General features: G+C 45.8%; 2 protein-coding genes across 6 annotated transcripts in view; both read right to left on the bottom strand.

The window, feature by feature from the left end:
• eng (endoglin) overlaps positions 1 to 11,942 on the bottom strand; it is a 29,695-nt gene extending 17,753 nt beyond the window's left edge. The window contains exons 1-3 of one of the 4 annotated variants that reach the window (XM_037484388.2): positions 11,859 to 11,942; positions 10,697 to 10,868; positions 17 to 159 (exon numbers count right to left, since the gene is read on the bottom strand). In XM_037484388.2, coding sequence (XP_037340285.2) covers positions 17 to 159; positions 10,697 to 10,757 — 204 coding nt within the window. In that variant the 5' untranslated portion in view covers positions 10,758 to 10,868; positions 11,859 to 11,942. Of the gene's footprint in view, positions 1 to 16; positions 160 to 10,696; positions 10,869 to 11,854 lie in introns of all 4 variants that reach the window. The other 3 variants (XM_037484391.2, XM_037484392.2, XM_037484390.2) reach the window with 3 other exon arrangements.
• A 4,441-nt stretch (positions 11,943 to 16,383) lies between these two features.
• On the bottom strand, positions 16,384 to 21,133 carry ak1 (adenylate kinase 1). 2 transcript variants are annotated; one of them, XM_037485264.2, is made up of 7 exons: positions 20,970 to 21,133; positions 18,188 to 18,225; positions 17,503 to 17,538; positions 17,242 to 17,405; positions 16,831 to 16,947; positions 16,551 to 16,742; positions 16,384 to 16,468 (listed from the first exon to the last, which is right to left on the bottom strand). In XM_037485264.2, the coding sequence occupies exons 2-7, from the start codon at positions 18,192 to 18,194 to the stop codon at positions 16,403 to 16,405; spliced, it is 582 nt and encodes a 193-aa protein (XP_037341161.1). In that variant the 5' UTR covers positions 18,195 to 18,225; positions 20,970 to 21,133; the 3' UTR covers positions 16,384 to 16,402. The 2 variants fall into 2 exon arrangements, with proteins under 2 accessions (XP_037341161.1, XP_037341163.1); XM_037485266.2 differs by lacking the exon at positions 20,970 to 21,133 and adding an exon at positions 20,891 to 20,948.
• Between the last annotated feature and the right edge of the window lie 1,145 nt (positions 21,134 to 22,278).

The raw sequence follows: 22,278 nt of genomic DNA, 5'->3' as shown, positions 1-22,278 counted from the left end.
ACCATGACATGCTTACATTGCCGGCAAAGTTGAGGTTAAGGATGTGGACCTCTGCCTTGTCCTCTGTGACGAAGCTGGTCCAGCAGTCTATTAGAACGTCACTCACGTGGACCCAAGTCTTGTTAGAAGCCTTTGTTGGATCACACGTTTGACTTGAGGCTGAAAAAAAATCAAATACAAATGGTTAAGCATTGTCAGGTGTATATAATCACATTCCACGTAGACTCAGATTATGGCTTCATCCGCAACACAGTCCTGTCATATTTGGACATGAACAGCGCAGAAATCAAGAACATTATTTACAGGATGGATGAACGGAGCAATGTAACAGATTACTTGTCACAGGTTTGTCATTAGTCATTCTGAAAGCCTGCTCCTGGAGTACAGATGTTAAAGGTGTGGGAAGAACTACATTGTTTAAGAACAAATCTGCCGAGTCACGTTTATCAAGGGTGTCAGGACGCCGCTCTGCAGCCATTCATCAAGCCTCCTCACTGTGCGACGTGCCGGCTGTCTGACCTGGGCATCCGTGTCTCTGGAGGCTGAATTAATCGAGCAGAGGCTGTGCGGTCATGGATGACGCGGTGTGTGTAAATGCCTGGTGTTAGCGTATTCTATTGTGTGTGTGTGTGTGTGTGTGTGTGTGTGTGCGCGCACACTCAAGCAGGTGCAACATATTATCCAACGAACTTCCTCTTTCCTTTGGAAGAGGCCTTTACTGGCCTCCCTCCTTATCCCTCATGCAATGGTCTCCCTGGGACACCATGGGAGGTCAACAACACATCCTGACAGTCTCCAAACTCAGATTTACTTTTAGCCTTAAAGCCATCCAACATCGCGATGTAATGGATCAGTCAGCACTACTCTATCCTGCGCCTAAGCAGTAGATAAGCGTATCTTCAGTAAGATGAATGCGAGCAGTAGACGTTTAAGCATCCGCGGCGCATGCCTCAATCACACCCAAAACAGCTGGCGCTGAAGCATAGAGGCGAGCAAGACTGATATCGTAACAGATACAACTAATTTAGTAAGCAAATGCCGCATGACATAGCGCCCCACTGACTTCCATGATGTATTTGGTCTGTTAACCCGGGCAAGCCTCAATCCCTCAGAGAGGAGATGTGGGAGCAAGTGAGATGAGGAAGAAAAAGGAATCAAGGGGGCGGGGGGGGGGGGGGGGGGAGGGAAAGGAAATTGCAACGTTCAGAAGGTCAACGGGATGTGCCTTTTTTAGAAGCAGTGCTAATCAAAGAGCCAGGTGGAGACAACGTCATCACCAGTGGTGAAGGAGAATGGACAGAAATAGAAATAAAATGGGATAGAAAGTGATGAATGGAAAAGAAAAGAACGAAACAAGAACGAATACAAGTAAAATAATCAGCTCTCTCTCCTGTTTTTTGTTGCACCCACATGGAAATTAGGTTAGTATTATACACTCTTACTCATTTATTCAATCCATTAATTATTCCGGAACATCTCTGACCCATAATACCCTTGATGGGATAAGAGCAGCTGATGAGATATCATTTCTACGTGATTGCCTTGTGTAATTTTTCAAATTAGCTGTCGAGAAGCTTCTTATTGTCGAACCTTTCGGAAATGACACATCTTTTGTTTGTGTGGCATTAAAATCCAATAATTTTTTGGGGGGTTGAGTAATACGTCGTATCACTGCTCTTTATGTCATGGTCAAATCAAGGCCGCATTTGGCGCCATCCAGGGATGGATGGATGGAGGGAGGGGGCGGGGGGGCTTTTAAAGTTTGCTCAGCTTTCGACCGCAGCTTCTAACAAATCAAAATGGAGAGCCATCCATGTTCACCTCCCGTCCCTCTATCACTCCCTCACCCCCAGAGGTCAAAGCCGGTTTCCTGTTATTCTGGCCCTCCGTGTTTGTGTCCGTGGCTCCACATCCTCATCCATAAAGTTATTTCTCACTCGTTCTGCTGTGACCGAGTCAGCGGCCCGTGACTGTCGCCCATTTGTATAAATCACACTGAATGCGTATGGCTGTGCGCGTGAGTGTTCATGCATGCATGTGACACTGGTCTCTTTTTCTTTCTTTTTTTTTAACAAGTCACCGTAGGACATGAAGATCATTCGTTTTCCCTTCTTGACCCCGGAAATGCCGATGGCCTTGCTAAGCGGTTTGCTGGTAAATGAGGTATAGAAGAACCATTCCATTCCCTGTCGTCTTCATCTACTTATATCAGTCCCCCCCCCCCTCCCCCCCCCCCCCCCACACCCCCCTTACCCCCCGTTTCCCATTCCATGAGAAGACATGTTTATGGATGTTGATGATTTCCATTTAGATGTTAGGTATGAGGGGAGGATGTGAGTGGAGAACCATTAGAGAGCATTAGGGAGGACAGGAAATGGCCTAATTCCATGAAAAGTGCTTATAATCACATTTGACCTTCAATTTGCTTTTATTCTTGATGCAAATTGCATAACATATAGGTATCAATGAATGTGTCCGCCTGAACAGACTGCTGCCAATTCACATAATAACAACACTAGGTGGCCAAAATAATAGACTTAATGTGTATTTAATAAATGTAACCAGAAACATTATCGTGGCAAACTGACCCAATGCATATCAAATTAAGACCAACGATTGTGAAGCCAAAATCGATGATGGCCAATTTGCTAATAGTGCAGCATCTTTGGGAGAAGGCACAAGACTGTGCCAATATCTGAGATAAATTAATAACATACTAATATGATGCACATTAAGTTGCTCTCAGCATTCCCCTGGTTGTCCGTCTAACAAGAATATAGATTAAAAGTTAGCAGGACAACAAAAACTCCCATCAAGTAGCTTCTCGTGATCACATGAGCCCCCTGCTCTCTAATACTAGGTATTCCAGAAAAACACAAAATACCACTTCCCTAAATCACAGACATCTGTTTTCCATGTGCTCGGTTGTGTAATCCAGCATTAAGACATTTTTTAAATGATATGCATTGCGCATATTTGCCACACATGTGAGAAGACAGACACACACGCAGAGCGGGGGCAGCGCGAGGTCAGCTCAGTACAAAGCTACAGAGGGCCCGAAACGCTTGCTGCCTCGTATGGAGAAATGCGCTTCTGGTTTGAACAGCGGGGGGGGGGGGGGGGGGCTACTGCCGGCGCAGCAATCAACTCGGAGCGCCGCTTCCGCGTCCATTGTGAACCCCGCCGCTACGGACGAGGAGTAAAGTTCCAGCTCGGAGAGTGCGGCAGAGAGTCCAGACGGGAGGCTGAAAGGTTGTGAAACATGAAACACTTTGTAGATGGCAGCTATCCTGCAGCTAGCCAAAGTCAAAAGTTCAGGTGTTTCCATTTGCAGCATTAAAGCACACCTGGTGAGCCTTGAAAGTTGAAATAAGTTGTCCTAATGTAGGCGGTTAATGAGGCATTAGCGAGGCCCAAAAGGCCTGGCGGGGGAAGTGTGGGGACTCACGGCTCCCGCCCACAGCACGACTTTAGGGTAGCCTTCACTTCATTGTTGCACAGATTCCATCAGTTTAAACCCATTCAGGGACAGAAGTCTTGAAGAACACTATTTCACAAAGCAAGCCACCTAACATAACAAAATAAGAAAAAAATAATACAGGGCTCATACTTTATTTCTTGCAAATAACTTACTGTGGCTCGGGAAAAGAAGAAGCACCAACCTTAGATTATCACTTCTTGTTTCTAACATGTAGCAGAAATAAGATTGACCTTACACAACTTAAGAAATAATAGCTCAATGCTACTAGATCAATGCTATTAGATGTAATAACTGAAGGGAAGAAGAAAATGCCCTCAATGGAAAAGAAAACTAAATGCCAAGAAATTTGATGTAATGGATTCAGATAAAAAAACATTTGGGGGCCATGATTTTTTAAAATATTTATAGCATAGTGTTTTTTTTTTAAATACAGCATACTTGTAAATGGTGGACACGGTTTTCTTGATAGTGCCACTGGCAGAGTTGTTAATGTTAGCGAGCTACTTGGGTCTGCAGGCAACACAGTTGCGTCCGCTTTGAGCATCCTCACTGCGGCGACATAGCGGACAACGTCAAGACCAAGCGTCTCCCCCGCTCCCTCGGGGCGAGGTGAAACTGTGTGTGTCCAGGGTCACTTGTGACGGGGGAAAGGGGAGGGAGGAGTCAGCCGTCCTATCGGAGAGGGAAAGGGGAGCTTCAAGGCCACGCACGCACACACACACACACACACACACCTATTGTCCCGGCGTTTCCGCAACTGCAGATCGAGGCCTGACCATCCACAGGAAGGTAAACAACCCCTTATCAGAGCTCTGCAGGGGCCTGCACTGTCCCCTGGCCTCTCACCCCTGCATACTGCACGTTGAACGGCGCGTAGGACACACACACACACACACACACACACACACGTGCGCGCATCTCACCTCGCTCTCCAAAAAGTAAAAGAAATTCTATCCCCCAAAATAATGCGCTGATTGCCAAAATACACGTGGTGTGCGGCGAGTGGCTGCGTCCGATGTTTGATAAGCGGCTCCTGGAGACAGCCTGTCTTCACACTGGCCCTGTTTACAACCTCTTGGGAGCCATTCGTCCCGCCGTCTCATCGCTGTCTGAAGCCAGCGGAACAACAAGTCCAGCGGCGGCGTACGGGGGACGTCTACGGCTCACTTCCTCCGTTGTTCACTCGCTCACTTTGAGTCCTGTCTGCTGCTGGTAATTACACATTCCTTATTCTTTGATGCACACCAATCTGATCGAGAGTTAGTCGGTTAGTCTAAGCGAGCAGCAGCTGCAGACATGGACATATTTATGTTAATATTCTCTCAGGTGATCTGCTACATTTCCAGACATCATCATTTACCGGAAGGGCCACGTCTCTTCCGTTCATTTATATATTTATCGTCCACCCACCCCCAAGACGTTCCCTAAAAGAGCGCCAGCAAAACACAATTAATCACCCGGGTGTTAATTGGTGGATAGACAGGCTAATTTAGAAAGTTTCATGCTAACTGCGGGCAGCCAGAGCAGATTGAAGCTTTGGAGATTCATTGCACAGTTGTTGCCCCCAATCATTCAAGATTGATGTTGCTTTGCACAACATATGCTTGGTGGAGACCAACGGAGATAAGCTTGTTTTTCTTGACTAATTTTTGCCAGGAAATATTAATGCTTTCCAATACGACGGCGGCATATTAATGCAATTGTTGGTTATTTTTTTTTCAGTATATCAAAAGTAAGGGCAGTTAAGAGCATAATCCATGATCCTGAATAAAAGAACCACAACAACCAACCTCTAAATTTCATTACATATGACCAGTGTGGCTTTTGCGGATGAAGGTCATCTACAGTAATACCATCACGTCAGACAATTCTGATCATGTGGTTTGATGACGTCAGTGAAGAAGGCTCCTTTCTTTTGATATTTTAGTCTAAAACAGGCTATTGGGCCTCAAGACACAAAGGTTTTAAATTATCTAAACGAGATCTGAGATGGCTTCAAGTTTATGATAATGTTCACTCTATAAATAATGGAAGTGTCCCGACTCGGGAAAGATGTTAAACAAGTTTAACTTTATACCCTTCGGCGTCTGAGAAAAGATTAAGCATCCAGAGTTTTACTTTGGAGATTTGTTGTAGTTATAGTATGTGAGCAGATTAAAATAATCTGTCAGATGTCCCGGGGCTTTTGCTTTGAGGCGCGTAGTCGGTTTTCTAACATATTACAGAAATGTGAGCAAATGACAAAATCCAGTCTCCAAATCCTGAGAGGATTCTCCCATCACAGCAACCAGCAGCTCTCTAAATACAGGTCGACCGGTGTGGCACCTGAAAACAGGAAAACTGCCAGGGAAGTGCTTGAAATCAAGAGGTTCTGTACAACACAGTGCTAAACTCTTGAGAGATTAAGGTATGCATGGATATAGAATACCCTGACAAAAACATGCCATGTACAGCAAGTACAGCGAGATTGCCGAATGTCCTTCAGGCCAAGAGAAAAGGTTAAAAGCCAAGGCCCTTCATCCGTGCAAAAAACATGTCGTGGAGCACTTGAGCTGAGAACATTTTGTCCCGGGCTATTCAGATTAAGGCCCTGACTGCTGAGCGTAACAACACCGTCGTTCGGGTTGACTCGTTAATTCCTTTAAGTCGCTGGCGAATGACGTAGGCATTCGATCGCGTACATGGCACAGCTGTGCACTGCAGGTACATTCCGTGTGCAGATCCCGTGGTCGGCCGGCCGTTGGTAGCCAGGCCCAAGAGACAAGAGCACATACTTATCCGTGCCTTATCGGGACAGACAAGCGAGCATGTTGATGCGCTAACAAGCCGCGCCGCCGCGCTGACGAGGCGTTTATCTCTCGCCGGCCGCTAATGAGCCGCTCGGCGCCCGCGCGAGAGGAAAGAGCGTCGGGCGAGGGGCCGCAAGTCAGCGTTGTCCAACAGTAACCCCCCCCCCCCCCCTCGGAGATCTATAACGATTAGCGCTGTAGGCCTCTAACCTCGCTGTGCACACTCAACTCAACTCTGCTTTACAAAGCAGGGCCGAAACTGCTAAAGCGATGGCGGAGGGCCATTTAGAACAGGAGCGACTCTCACACTGTATTTCCAAAACAGAGGAAAAGCGAGGCAGTCGGGGGGGAGAAGGATTGTTATTTGGGCGGGGCGTAAAATTGGAGGAGATTGAAATCGGTCCGAGGCAGCGACAAGCGGTCGCCTCTCCCTGCCACCCAGTCTGACGGCAGGCCGGGCTGGCTCGCCGCACTCAAATGGGGGAAGTGGACTGTTTTGAACTTTCAACGGCGTATTTAACATGACTTTTTTTTTTGTCCCCCCTCTTCGAGTTCGTTCCCCTATTGCACGCCTTCCGAGAAACCTAGGTCTTTTTTCTTTTTTTTGTTTGTTAAGTATTTTTCTACATCCTGATTTAGCCTCTTATTTCCCCTTTCCTAACATATCATTACACTGCGTCTCCATATCTCCATGTCTTTTATCTCTGTTTATCTCCTCTTTTTTTTTAATCCCCTAGATACTTACTTCTATTTCCCCACATCGTTCCTCTAAACCACTTATCTGCTCTTTTGACATTCACATAAATGTGACCCCCCCCCCCCCCCCTACACCCCACTCCCTTACTGTCTCCATGAATCAGTCTTCATGAATTCCGTTATCTCTGTTTGTCTGTCCGTCCGTCCGTCCGTCTGTCTCGCTCTCCTTCCTTCTTCCTCGCGGGTTCATTTTTTGGAGACGGCCCTCCCTTCTTCTCCAGCGGCTCGCTAATCGCTTTTGTGCTTTTCCTTTAGCCCGTGGAGGGAGACTCTAGGGTAGGCAGAAATGCAGCAGGAGGTCTGCTAGTTAACATCATGAAGCCTGGCTCCCGCTGGGAAAGTTGTTGCAGATAGAGGCATATTCAAAAACACTTCCCTGCCAGGAAACGGCGGGGACACAGCGGATAAAAATCAAATAACACAAAGACTTCAGTCGGACGCATAGATCATTGTTTGTTTCCAACTGCTACGGGCCGCTTAAGTGGTAGCGGGTATTGTGCTCGCGATTCGAAATTGGCCCGAAAATGTGAAATTGGAAAAAAATCTTCTCATTAACAGATCTTAATAAAACTAGCTCCCGCGTGACAAACCAGCTGGCGCCGACCAAGTCAGAGAACTTTCTTGATGTCGCTTTAAAAGAGGTGCAATATGTTCGACGTGACCAGAAGATTGTGTCACAACCCTACAGTGTTGTAGGGTTCACGCCCGTGAACATTAGGGTTCACGGCCTTTGCTCCCTTCTTTACATCTGTTCCCCAGTTGTATCCATGGTAAATACTATCAGTATCAGCAGTCACCCTTTGTGAGGTGAGTTCAAAGCCGGACGGGCGGAAATGTTCGCGTTTTATCGTAAAACGTGGAGGGAGGATTAATTCCACCGCTTCAAAGGCATCTTCCACCTGTATGATCTCGGGCACAAACAAACACCACGGCTCAAATGACTAACTGGATTCGGAGAAATGGTGGTACCGTGTGCGCTGGCAGATAAACCCGGACGCTGGACCAAAACAAACGGCTGACTTTTTAACACAATTAACCTCACGGGGGAGGCGGCGTGGTGAAACTAAGCCCGGTGTGATGTTGTCCGCTTTAAACGGCGCCTGACAGAAGCCTTTCCCCGAGACTATGGATAAGCTGTAGACGAGAGAGAGAGAGAGAGAGAGAGAGAGAGAGAGAGAGAGAGAGGCCTGACTGCTCGCAGCACATAAGGGAATTTTAATATTTAAGGTGCAAGGTGAAAGAAAGGGTGAGCTTTTCAAGGTTTAAAAGAGAAACGCTGTGGGCGATTTTGATGAATTATCCACAGCCGGTGAAAAGAAGGCACTGATGTCAAATTCCAGGGAAGAATTAGGAGCTGTGCGCTCTCCAGCCTGTGGGTTTTATAAGCATGCAGGTACTGACACTCGCTTAACATTGTCCCACAAATTAAGCTAAGACTAGTTCCAAGTGATCTGGCAGCACCCGTTGCTTCATTTAATCGACCGCTCGTGAAACACAATCTCTCCAAAAATAAATAAATGCATGTATGACAGCAGAACACCGGCTAATGGGGCGCTCTGAGGAGGAGTTGAGGTTCCAATTTCAAGAAAGGAGTCTCAGGGTTAGGCATCGTCTTCTGGTTTTTCTGGACCCTTTGGCGAGGTGTTCGGATATTACGAGACAGTAGTTATGGCCGATAAGTGTTCCCTACATTGTGAGCGCAGTGGCTGCTCTACATTCAAAACCTTGCCTCAGACATCACAAAAGGATTTAATAACCCTGTTATCAAAGAGCTGGGTAACAAAGATCAAGCCGAAGTAAGACACACAACCATTGCCTGCAAACTGGCAAAGAGAGACATGGGATTTGTTGCAGGCTGCAGGCTATTTTTGATTTACTTTGACTCTTTCTGTGTTCACGTCTTCTTCTGAGAAACTCTCACATCGCGTCTGCCAGCACACTGATTTGCAACTGGCGAGGACTCTAATAAACAAACAAACCTCAAATGGAGGTGGATTGTGCAGCACCTTACTCGCTCTGGGAGCCTTCCGATCTGATGCGGTGTGGAGCACCATGGATTCCTGGCCGCAGTGAGTCACACCTGACGTCTGTGCGTCATTTGTTCAACAATGGTAGCAACCCCCCGGGAGATGATGTCAGAGAAAATGACGAATTCATGTGACAAACATGAACTACATGATCGCGAATACGCAATGCCTGAGACGGAGGAGTGTGTACGTGTCACGGCGATATTCAGATTAGCGCTTCAACACTCGCGGGGTCAGAGGCCGCAGCATCTTCCTCTGGAGATGATTTTGGGGCCCGAGAATTGAGAGGAAAGGAAGAGTGAAAGAGTAAAATAAAATGACTGCAGCCCGCAGGTGTGTGTTTGTTTGCCTGTGGCCACGTCGCGCCTCGGCGCCGGAGCAGGATCGGGCGCCGAGGACGACTGTTTCAGCGAACTGGGGCAGGTTTGTCTGGCGCGTGAGGGCAGATGGGGCGGCGAATGCCTGCCAGGGCCAATTTGCCTCGGCTAAAATGCAAGTTTGAAATGCCAGTTGATGTTGATAAACACAGGGGTGTGAAAACGGTTATTTGGCCCTGAAGTGTTCGTTCCAGCTGCAAGTGCATCACTGGGAAGTGAACGCGGAGATGCTTTATTTCGCTGACAGCTCGTGTCAAAACTAGATGACGTAACAGTAGCGCTCATTTAGCTGTCGTTTACGGTACATATAGTTAATAATTGTTTTTCTACACATTTTCTCACCAAATAAAAGAGCTACAATGTGAATATTTATTCATAATTTCATTCATAATTGACACGTGGTGCAGTTTGTCTGAAACAAAATAGTTAAAAGATGTCGACGGTACAAAAGATGGTTAACAACAAAAAAAAAAACGTATTTACCAAACATATTAAAAAACGAAATGATCAAATACATTAATTAGCATTGTTTCATTTATTGAAGCCCTGTGACCGCCCCAGATGCCAGATTACCGCAGTGAAGTGAGACCCAAACCCCCCGAAAGCTGCAGTGCAGAGCGGTGTTAAAGAGTGCGAGGCAGGATTATGGCCTGAGGGCACAGAGATAGTTTCAGATCCCTTTGCCCCGTCATAGGGATTACAGGTTTGAATTTGATATGGATAGCCACAGGCATATAGTGGTGGGGGCCGGGAGAGGGGGGCCAACGGAGCGGGATCATATGAAACATGTACGCGTCCTTTCAATGAAATATTCTTCTTTGACATCTGAAAAACTACACAAACAATTGCTCCCCAAAATCAATCAGATGTTCAATAGTCTGAGACCGATTTGGAGTTGTTGTTTTTTTTTTTATTATTCAGTTTGTGTCATCGCATTTATATCCCTAATTTATCAAAAATATAGTTTACTATATAATCTCTGAGCTGTCGGAAGTATAATACATCATCCAAACAACTATTTTGCATACAACCTCTCTACAGATAATCAGTCAAATCCAACTTAGAGTGCAAGAAAAAATAAGATAAGTCTTCAGTATGAAATTAAGTAAGAACAGAGGACAGGGTAAGATTACCACGTGACTTTGGGCTTTGGGTTGACGGGAATATGCCCCCGCCCGGAGGCCTGGGTGGCTGAGCATGTTTTAAATCCCAGTGACACATCACATCTGAACGTTTACAACACAAAATATCAGCTAGTGCACTCACCACAGGCTGCAGCCGTGATGCACAGAAGAAGCGCAAGTCGCACCACGTGACCTCCCATCATCTTTCCAGGCAATGTCGGACGAGTCGGTGGAGGCCGGGTCGCCGCGGTGTGAAGCTTCTCCGGGCAGATGCTGAAGAGTCCTCTAAGTGGCGGAACAGCAGAGACTGTAGTCTTTAGATGCAGAAAGGCCAGGTGAGAGGGGGGGGGCAAGAATCAATGAGGAGATGCTTGGGCTGATTAGGATGCGTCCCAGCACAGCCAATCTCACGCATGTCACCACTTTCTAACGCAGCCTGCCAAGGTCAAAGCAAATCTCTCTCATGTTATCAGCCGCACAGATGATACGCCATAAGGTTTGGGCATAAGTAAGGAACATTATTAGAGAAAAAAAAGGCAAGATAGTTGATTACTGTCATTGATACAACGCGGAGAGCGGAAGGGATGTTGCTTTAATGTTTTAGATTCCTTCGGTGGTTTTTCTCGGTGAGACCATCCCATAATAATTCCGCTGCACAATGAGGGTCTGAAGCCAGGGGTTATCTGGTGGTCACTAGCTTCTGGCGCGGTGTTTGCAGGAAGCGCCACGGCATCGCTTTCTTTAAATAAAACCACAATGCCGAGATCAGATAAGGAGGAGACTGCTCTTGTTGTATGATTCATATGGAGGGAAAGGAAGAGCCTGTGTAAACTGTTTATGCGCCTCCAAAGGAAAACAGTCACGTTATGGAGCCGCACGTCTCACTGCGAGAGAGAGACGAAAACTGTCTTTAAATAGAAAGCATCACCTCTGAAAGTGCGTTAACAAAAAGAAATTTAAGAGAGAAGTAACAGGTGAAACGTGAATGTGAGTCCGCCAATAATCACCTCTGGACGGCTCAGGATGGAGTTAAACGGTCGCGTGGAAGTTAGATCCGTTGCACACGAAAAGCGGCGTTTTGAACAGAACTTGGCAAGAATTTAAAAACATCTCATATTAACCACTGCCGTGCCGTCATTTGACTTTAAGCACCCGCTAATCTGTGCAAAACAGACATATTCCGGACTACGTGGTGAAGGGACGCGCATGGATACACAACTGCCCTCCCGGCTACAGCAGAAATAACAGCAACAATCAAAAAAACAGAGCGCACATCCAAGTTATGAACCAGCCAACTTACTTACTTCTCGGGTTTAAGGGGGGGCTTTTCTGAATAAAGTCGGCTTTATAATCCACGGGCGGCCGATGTGACGATGTCCGGACTTTCCCAAAGTTTGAGCCGGCTGGGCGGCGCGCGCTGACTTTTGTACCCCTCCCATCGGAGGCTTTTTCCTCTCCTCTTCCTGCGGACATTAGTGGCGCTGCTCCTTTCATTGTGTTATCTGCTTAAACATGGCTGTGATAGTAATGCTACGTGGAATGTAATGCTGTTTTCATTGTGTCCCTCGCGTATTAATCCCTTACTTTGGTGTCCTTTCGTTGCACACGTTTCTATGACAACAACGAATCCTTCAAGGTGATGCTGCCAAGTCAACATTAGTTCACGCTGTTTAACAGCTCTTATGTCCTATTGAGCAATACAACATGTGCTGCCTCATAATTAACTTCTATGAGTACCTAGTGATAAGAGGCCTCTTCGTTGGAGGTCTTTTTAGATCTACAGATCACTTTGTATTTATTTAAATGCAAAAAGGTAAATACTTTACACACTTTTACTTCAAAGAAAATCTGAAAAGAAAAAAATAATTAAAATTTGAGATTTGAACTTTGATATGTGCTCAATTAAAAAACAACTGATGTTGTCTTATTTTCTTTTACCCTTTAGTGTAACGAAATGCCTTAAATGTAAAGTACAATACTGCAGTGGTCAAGCACCAGCCCAAAACTAATTGCAATAAAAAGGCCAGAGCAATGTTCTCGCAGGTATACCTGCTTTTATTGCATTACTATAAAGCCCAACCAATTATATTTTTACAATGTGCTGCATCATTGGTTGATTCTCGTTAAACTTGAAAAAAATGACAACAAGCAAACATTTCCTTTGAAGGAACATCATTTTACATACAGTAGCACACACCACTAGTACTTTGTGAGGAAGGATTGAGTTGAAACAAAGAGTAGACATAACATCCTTTCTGTACTGAACAGACTCAGAGGAGTCATCATCCCGTGAAATCAAGTCTCCACACAAAGTCTATTGGCAGAATCAAGGAGTGGGAGGGGAAAAATGGATGGACTATAGTGTTCAACAATGCCACTAAAGCATTTAGAATAAAACCTGTGTCTCAAACCAAACTCTGTTGCCCCTCAACTTCCATTCTATATTCAGTAAAAACAAACAGGAATTCGCTTCAATTTGGTCCTAATCCTGATACTGGAAGGGGAAAACTGTTGAAAGGATTGTTTGAAGTCTCCTTTACTATGTATGGGATGTGTGATTCAGGAAGAAACTCAAATTGAAGAAGTGCTGTTGCAGGACAAAACAAAAACAGCGCGTGTCAGATTCTGTGAAATATGGGGAGTCACAAAGGTGCAAAGTAATTTATATTGTAGTCCCAGCTAGTGTCATGCCTCCAATTCCAACTGTTTATTGGAAGAAAAACCGTGTGTAACCGTGGGCAAAATAAAATAAAATCAATATTATTTTGTTGCAGATATTTAGGAAGGTTTCCAGTGAATTAATTCCCACTTGATTTAAGCACTAAACGGCTCACTATTAGCAAGTAATTCCCATGTACATGATGCTGTTAAAAGAATATATATCCGCCACAATCATTTTTAAATGGATCTCAATGGGCACTCCATCTGCAGACACTCGACAATCTAGTTATTCCATGATTGCAAATCACGAGTGCTTAACAACTAATTGGGCTAAATGTACATGTTAAAGTGCTGAAATCCCATGGTGCATTGCAACAGTCGAGCACTGAACGTCTGGCTTTTCTGAGACGGCTTGATATTCCGCCCGCGGCCTCGGTGACCTCGCCTCGACCTCGCTCCCCCCCCCCCACGACCCTCCCCAGGGCAGGTGAAGCCGTAGCGGTGCGAACCGCGATTCCCCCCCCAAACAGTCGGCGTGTGGCCGCGTCGAGTCGGCGAGGCCACACGCCGCGAGCTGGCGGCCATCCAGGGTAATTCACGGCACTTCATCACATCTGAGGCTGACACTTTTACAGTAGCCCTCTCTTTCACCGGCTTCCCCGTTTTTTTTCGTTTTTTCTTTCTTACTGGAGCCTCCCCTCCCCTCCCTCCCCTCCCTTCCCCCCCCCCCCCTCCTGGACCAGTGTTTCAATAACAGGAAACAATCGGCCATCGTCTTTCATCACAGGTTTGACGTTGGTTCCCAACGCCGGTGCCACCGGGTTTCTTTGGTGCCAGCCGGCCGGCCGGCCAGCCAGTCGGCCTGCCGGCCTGCCGGCCCTCCTCCGTCTGCGGCAGAGGAGGGACAGAGGAATAAAGAGCATGTGCCAGATGACTCGTTTCCTTAGCGTCCTCCGGGGAGGGGAGGGGAGGGGAGGGGAGGGGAGGGGAGGGGGGGGGATCTGACGCATTCACTTGCAGCTGTAATATTAGAGAGCGAAATCTGGAATGAACGCAGGCCTGTCGGCCCCACGGAGTCATTTGCGGCCTGCTAATTGGCCGGGCCCGAGAAACACGCCGTCTGCGCGTTTAACTAAAAGACGTCGGGCGACTGGCCCCGGCTCATCTTACAGTCGGAGCCACAGCGCCTGAATGTGCCCCCCCCCCCCTCCCCCTCTTTGGATGGATGGCTCGCTGGTAGCCCAGATCATTCCCATAAGACACTGCATAAACAAGTACAATTATTCCTAGCAGCCTTTGTTACTCATAAATATTTCAAGACGCTGTTTTTTTTTTAATTTTTGTACGCTCCTCATAGAGCAGAAACCAAAGCACCGTGTGTGTGTGTGTGTGTGTGTATGTTGTGTAACCGTAACACCGAAGTAATTATCTCAGACTCTGCAGCTACAGTAAGTGCACACATTTCCATAGGTTCTACATTTCTTTAGGTTACTATTATCAGCCTCCAAGCTTCTCATGGAGCGTTACATTTTCACATGTCCTTTTAAACAAATTTAAAAGATTTAACCTTTCACTCTGAAAAATAGGTGAAAAGTGAATTCATTTGTTGTAACTTATTTATATAAAGTGTAATAATAAATGTGCCAGACAAATAAAGTCGATAGTTCCTTTAAAAAAAGTGAAATGCGTTGATCATTTACTATTTATGAAAGATCGAGAAGTTATAACACTGTCCCAACCCTTTATTGTTCTTCCATTATTCCTTCATATTTCAGCTGTGTTTTGATTTAACAATGCTCAGGTGAGTATTCGGTTTGAGAGGAGAATTTGCTACTAATTTGAAAGTGCAGCAGGTATAATTTAACACACAGTGATACGTCACAGCCCCCCCCCCCCCCCCCCCAGTTTTCTTTCTCTCTCTGCTACGTGACCGCCGTCTCCTCTCTTCCTCTGTGTGTTGTACCTTTTTATGAGGTAAACGCGGCATTCCTAGCATTCGAGCAGCATCCTCTAAGGCTTTAGGAAAGTGCTCACGGACGCCTTTGCTTGATTGACTTTCCGATGGACACATCCTGTCCCCCTTTCAGAAGCAGTCTTCCTCTTCCTCGTCCCCACAGCGCAGCAACGAGCAGAGCTCTCCTTTGAGGATACACCGGATACCTGTTGCCGTGTTTGCTTGGCTAGCAGAGAGTCTGTGTGTGTGTGTGTGTGTGTGTGTGAGGAAGGTGATAGGTAAAGGAAGACATGTTGGTCATCACAGGCTCAAAGGAAATGTTATTTTAACAGAGGTGAACTGTAGATTTTGCAGCGTGTCCTGCATCCTGTTGTGTCTACTTGCTGCAGCACCTCGGCCGCGTAGGGTGAACACAGCCTTTGATGTGTCGGTGTCTGTGTTTGTGTACGTGTTTGCCCGGGATTACTTCTATTGTCAGTCGCCCCGCAGTGAAATAGTGTAGAAATATGGACTGCCTGGGGAGAGAGAGAAAAGCCATCTTTTACAAAACATGGTAGCAGCTAATAAACTATTTCCGGTATCATTGTTTTTTCATGTCTTTTAATTTTCTTTGTACCTTTTTTCTTACATATACCACATTATACACCACTATGTTACATGTGTGCATCTCGATGAAAAATATATATTTATCTGCTTTGAATATAGCTATAAATGGATTAATAGAAGAAGAAAAAAAATGCATGACGTCAGTGGTGTTTGAGAAAAGCATATTTCCAATTTCTGCCAACGTAAATGTATACTTTTGTCCCACAGTGGTTGATCTCTGCTGCTGTTGAATGACTATTGCTCCCCCCCCCCCCCCCCCCCCCAATGAGCTCTGCCTCTATCGGGGGTGTCTTTGCGGCCCGGGCGGGGATGGTCCACCCCTCCTGTATACAGGGTCCTCTGAGATGCCACGTGGCCCTTTGGCACGGAGCAGAACGCGTACTTACAGGTAGACACAAATGGATTTGCTGATGCTGCTCTAAGTAGATTAATTCCTCAATTAGTGTTACGGCGTCTTTGATCTTCAACCACCCTCCGTTTTCTTTCCTTTTGACCAAGAAGAGCGGTTAAGTGTATTAAATTAGTTTTGCTCTTGATGAGCCGTTAGTTAATTAGTTGAAGTTTCTACTGATAAAAAAAACAAAAAAACAACAACAAGACACGGCTCATCTAGTTAATGTTGCTTTACTACAGTGCATCAATAGCCTTGGAGACTTGGTTGAAGACCTCATCCACTGGGAGCTCAGAGTCAACCTAGAGATCAACAGAACGCCACGTTAGATGTTCCAAAACAAACTCCCGTTTCACAGGTCAACCTGCGGCGGGCGTAACGCACCTTCCTGACGATGCCGCGGCTCTCGTAGAAGGCGATGACCGGCTCGGTGGCCTTGTAGTACAGGTCCAGGCGCTTCTTGATGGTCTCCTCGTTGTCGTCGGCGCGCCCGCTGGTCTCGCCGCGCTTCACGAGCCTCTTCACCATGGTCTCGCCTTTGGCGTCGACGTACAGCAGCAGGCAGGGTTTGCCAATCTGGGATTGGATTTTTTTTTTTTTTTTTTCATTTGTTCTGAGGGGGACGAATTATAGAGCAGAACCTCCTGCCACCTTCTGGGCCTACCTTCTTCTCGAACTCCTCGCCCTGCTTCACCTCGCGGGGGTAGCCATCAATAAGGTAGCCCTTGGACACATCAGCCTTGGCGATCATGGCGTCCTTAATCATGTCTAACACCGTGTCCTGAAAGCACAGCGTTGTGATCGACCTTCGAAATAACAGGGCCCTTCTGATAGGAAACACACCTGCTTGTTTGTTATAGTGCCTCCCGATTAAAATCAAGGAGAGAACGCTAAAGGACAAAAAGCACCTCCCTGTGCGTTACAGTTAAACAGCACCACAATCTACATCCTCCTAGAGGATCACACGTCAAGTTGACAGATCGCCTCTATAACATATCAACTTTTTGAAGTTAATGTAGGAGTGTTGTATCAGATCACATGCCCCCCCCCCCCCCCCCTCCTCCTCCTCTCCTACCAGGGGCACCAGCTCTCCCTTCTGCATGATGGCCTGGAGCTGCTTTCCCCTCTCGGAGCCCGAAGCCACTTCAGCACGGAGCAGGTCCCCGGACGACAGGTGGGTGTAGCCGTACTTTGCCACTACCTTCTCACACTGGGTGCCCTTTCCGGAGCCGGGCCCACCTGGAGGAGACAGACAATTAGCCGCGGTATAGCACGAGGGAGAGCAGTATTTCAATGTGTTTTGCTGGTAAATGTGGTATACAGTAAGGCTACTCACCCACAACAAAGATGATCTTTGCATCTTTAATTTTGTCTGAAACAAGCAAATACAACAAAAAAAAATCTGAGTTCATACAAGTTTTTTTTTCTCCAAACAAAACAAAATTTACAAGTAATTCATTTTGGAACAAACCATCTCGACGGTAAAATGTGGAGGCCTGGACTTGAGTTGAACCGGCAGTACATATAGAACCCATTCTGAGTTGAATTACAGTGTTTTCTCGGGTCCTGTAGCCTGCTTTGACTGTGCTAGAATGCTACTTACCCAAACAGTGTTGCTATGGTAACTGTTGTCCCCCGATAATGCTATTCAATCGTGTAACTGTCTACAAGGAACAGGGAATGTGTGACTTATAAATTTAAACTGAAACTGAAAAGAAACAAGAAAGGTTGAATATGTTCTGAACTATACATGATAGTGTGTGCAGCTATGTGGCTACGTAGCTATCATAGTTATACAACGTCTGTTTATTAATTAAATGCATTGTCATAGCAAATTTTTCAAACAAATATCACATCTAAGTGGAGTGTCATAAAATGCTAAACCTCAAAGACCAGACCTACACTGTAATGTAAAAAAAAAACACAAGAGGGCAGTAGAGTCTAAGAGATTACAAAAAGTCTGAAACTCATCACACACATTCATCTACATCACTCAGCTTCCTACAAGACGTATTAATTACCTGCCATTTTGTCGCGTTGGGTGAATATTTTCCTTCAACTAAAAGACAGAAAAGGACAAAGAACAGCAAATAAGTTCTATGCAGCAGATATTTATTTTTAAACTTCATTCAGATTCCATTGCTGTACAGATTAACTTACATTCTGTATTTTTGGGGAAAAGCTTGGGTTCCATGTTACTAAGTCAGAAAGCCCGAAGGCACTTTGCATCGTGTAACACTAAAGCGCTAACACAACAACTTCCAACGTACAAACATACATTTAGAAATGGAGCCGTGAGTAATTGTTTTATTAATAGAGACTCAGCTTACAGACAGCACATTAATACTAGGTGGCATTTCCAACGTGTCTCATCACTGATTAAACGCTCCAGTCCCTCTAAATCCGATTGAGGCAGGAGATGCCTGTTAATTCCGCGTGGACAGCACTGAACTTGTATCTCAGGGAGACAAATGCGCCGTGATTTCCTCTTTCCTGAGGAAGGAGGCGACCGAGGGAGTCTTCAGGGGCCGGCATGTGTAAATAGAAACCTTCACCAAACGCTTGCCATGTGCCCCCCCCCCCCCCCCCCCCCCCCGGGGGTTGATAATGAGAGCGTATGAAAGAAGTGACTTTAAATAACTTTTAAGATTTGGCCTCAACAGGTGGTGCCTATATTCCAAAATAAGCACCACCCTAGGCCTCCGCCTGCGGCGACTACACGAGACGTCCCGCAGGCCAAATATGACGACGCCTCAGTGGACGTTCCGCTCTCAATTTTGCATGTATTTTAAATGCGTTTGTTATCTTCAATACCGCCACCTTGGTCCGACATTTTGAATTTCACCATGTGCCACCTGCAAATTTAAAATGTGCGGATTGTACACTAGTCCTGTAGCTATATTATCTGAATCTATTACTATGTTACAAGCTCATTCACCCTTCAGTAACCGCTTGCTCGTTACATAAATCTTGAAAGACGTGTTCATCAAGTAACCCGAGAAGTTGCTGGTCTGAGTTGTGTGAATCCAGATTTGTGACAGTTGGGGGGAAAGGACTGACGTCTTGGGTTACACGGTCACCAGGCAGGAAAAAAAAAACATACTGCAAGCAGTTTTAATTATGTGTGCAGTATTAAAGCAAATTAAGCATCATAGTGGAATTTTTTAGACTCACTCTCAGAGTTTTTTCTACACCCATCATCTTTGTCTTAGTCCTGCTTAACGATAGGAACAAACAAGGAGTGTGACAATAGATTGAATTTGGCCTGGCAACAGCGTGGCTGTTTGCTCACTGCCACTTGCTTGCTATTTCAACAGATCCGTCACATGCCGGGCACACAGGCGATCAGGAATGCACGGCACTAAATAGGTGAGTTATTTCACCGCAGCCTGACCGCAGCGGAGGGAAAATGAAGTTATAATACAGCGAGCATGGTCCAGATGACTTCCACGTTTACAATAAAGCTATTTTTTTTAAGCATAGTTCACCAGATGCTGGCAGCTTGTTCTCTGATTCGCACATGCAACACTCCCCAGCGCCGGTGCTGCTGCGTCTCGTGTGTCCAGTTTAATGTCCCGAGGCCTTTGACCCTCTGGTCCGTGTAAATGTCACAGAGAAGATGACATCCGAGTTGGCGCCGACCCTGATTGGGAGTCCCTCTATGGCCTATTATGGTACCGTCTTGTGGGTCCCCCTTTTTCTGTGCCGCATATGTGTGTGTGTGTGTGTGTGTGTGTGTGTGTGTGTGTGCACTCAAATCTGCATTAAGTTGTCGAGCGAACATCTACTATGCAGAGGCCTCTAACTTGAGAGGCTGTAGAGGATCAGTACTGGAGTTCCATGTGGCAAGATGTTTGAACTCAACTTCTTTATTCTTTATGTTTGCTGTAATATCCATGTTATATCCAGTTCCATGTTGTTTCCATTTCCAGTAATCAATTTAGGAATCTCTTACTTGTAGATTTAACGTAGTATCATGGGACTGAGCGCGCTTTTCGTGCACAATAAAACCTTAATAAATATGGAAGGCATTTGAACATGTGATTACTGTAATTCTACCCTTGACTTGAACTGTGGAGACCCCCGACTCACCCCCCCATCTCCCCATCAAAATGCCAGCACCCCCCCCCCATGTCTTTTTACTATTGTATAACATTTGGACCTGCTAAATAAAGCCTCAGCTGTTAAAACCAAAAACTCAAGTAACGAGCACGTGATCAATTAGTTTCTGCAAACGAACCGAGCGCACTGTCCCTTTAACGGAGAACAGGGGACCCTGTGACGTCAGTGCAGTCGGAGGTATTCCATTATGTCCGTGCAAGGATGGAGCGAGTGTCTCTGGTAGCTGTGGCTGTTGTGGACTTTTAATGTGTCCCATCCACTGACAAGAATCAATAGCACTCAGCCCCTAATCCGTCGTTAACGACCCGGTACCGGGACTGTGGAATGAACACGCTGGCTGCAGGCAAACAGCGGAGGAGAAATCAACATGTTATTGGAGGCGAAACCGTCTGCAATGAAATGTCCTCAGGAACACAGCAAAGGACCAATTGTTTTTAGCGAAATGACGGTGTCCCTCACAGAGGAGAGCCCTCGTCCCTCTTTTGGACAACGTCAACCATTTTACACAGCCTCCAGACCCCCCCGATGACAGTTTAGTTACAATCTGATAATGTCTGCCCACAGACACACACACACACTCCCTCCCTCACACACACACGCACGTCTCTGTGTGTCGCTCCCCCGTGACAGTCGGACTCAGTCCCTGTCCCTCCGCGTCTCCCTTTGTCCTCTAGTACTGACCTCTCCGTCGCGATGTGGCTCTGGATCCCAGTGAGGGGCCGCTGTCCCTGGATCCCCCGTGTGCGTGCGTGCGCGTGTGTGTGCGTGTGTGTGTGTGTGTGCGCGCGCGTCTGCACAGATCCTACTGCACGGCAGCCCTCCCACCCCCTTGCGATGCCTTTTTATAGCTCAGCTGAGCCTGCTCAGCTGGCGTTGCATTCTGGGTAAGAGAGAGCGAGGTGGGGACATGGTGATGGACAAGAGGAGGCGGGAGGACAGAATTCCAGCAGAATAATGGGGAGATATTATGTAATGGCACGTTTTTACTCATTCCCGGAGCCAGTAGTGACTGTAAATAAACTGTAGACTATAAATACATACACAACACAACTTAACAAGAGACTGTATCTTCATGGAGAATAAGGAAAGTGTTAATATAACAATAAAAAGGCTGATTACATATTTTTTTGCATTTTAATAAATGACCAAACTGGACTTAAAGTAACATGTTTGGTCAGCCCCTCGTGCTTTGTTCTACGGATTAGAGTTAATCAAGGGCAAATCCATTCATTTTCCAAAGTTCCAAATGTGCTGATATGACCGTGATATAGAGGTCAGTGTTGCTCTCATGTCGTTTCCCTGAGTTTGAAAAGATGAATAGAAAGATTGTAGTGATGCTGTAATTGCACTGTTCATTACTATACACACAAATAAATAGAATGCAAATAAACATCTGAAACATTTTATTTTAAAAGCATGAGGGGACATATTCATGTCCTCATATGGAACATAAATACAAAATATATTTATATGTACAAATTATGGCAAAGACAAATATAAGCGTACCAATTAATTTCTAAAAAATGTTAATTCACAACAAACAAAAAACAATTGAAAAAGAAAATATTTACTTAATATTACGTTTCCAATGCATTATTTATCAAAGCTAGATGAATCAAACACAATTACTGTAAACTTAGTACATGGTGCATTCTGGTTCAGAACTCAACATCTCAGTTCATGAGCTTTCAGGTACAAAACGTGAGAAAAAAAACAAAGAAAAGGCCCATCGGCAAGTGTCAACCTCTTTTTATACCATTACACAGATGCTTTTCACAGCAAAGGGTTTCAAACTCTAATCCGGTTTGTACCTCTCCGGCTCATTGGGGAACTTGCATGGTGAAGAATATGTAGAAATACACACTTATTTGAGATGATTGGGAAATATCTCCGCATGGCGCAAGGTGGCAAACACTGCTGCTGAAATAAGAGGAACGTGTTCAGAATCATCTCACTTGCACTCTGTGGCAATAATCCTATGCTAACGTTG

Source organism: Pungitius pungitius, chromosome 18 (assembly GCF_949316345.1).
Source record: "Pungitius pungitius chromosome 18, fPunPun2.1, whole genome shotgun sequence".
Lineage (NCBI taxonomy): Eukaryota > Metazoa > Chordata > Actinopteri > Perciformes > Gasterosteidae > Pungitius > Pungitius pungitius.
Note: the sequence above shows the minus strand (reverse complement) of the source record. Positions and strands in the feature narration are given on the sequence as shown.

What these genes read in the sequence shown, in the direction of transcription:
- ak1 (XM_037485264.2), bottom strand. An exon ending in AAAGATCATCTTTGTTGTGG is followed by an intron (nt 17,406 to 17,502) that starts GTGAGTAGCCTT and finishes TGTCTCCTCCAG; the next exon opens with GTGGGCCCGGCTCCGGAAAG. An exon ending in GCCGCGGCATCGTCAGGAAG is followed by an intron (nt 16,469 to 16,550) that starts GTGCGTTACGCC and finishes GTTGATCTCTAG; the next exon opens with GTTGACTCTGAGCTCCCAGT.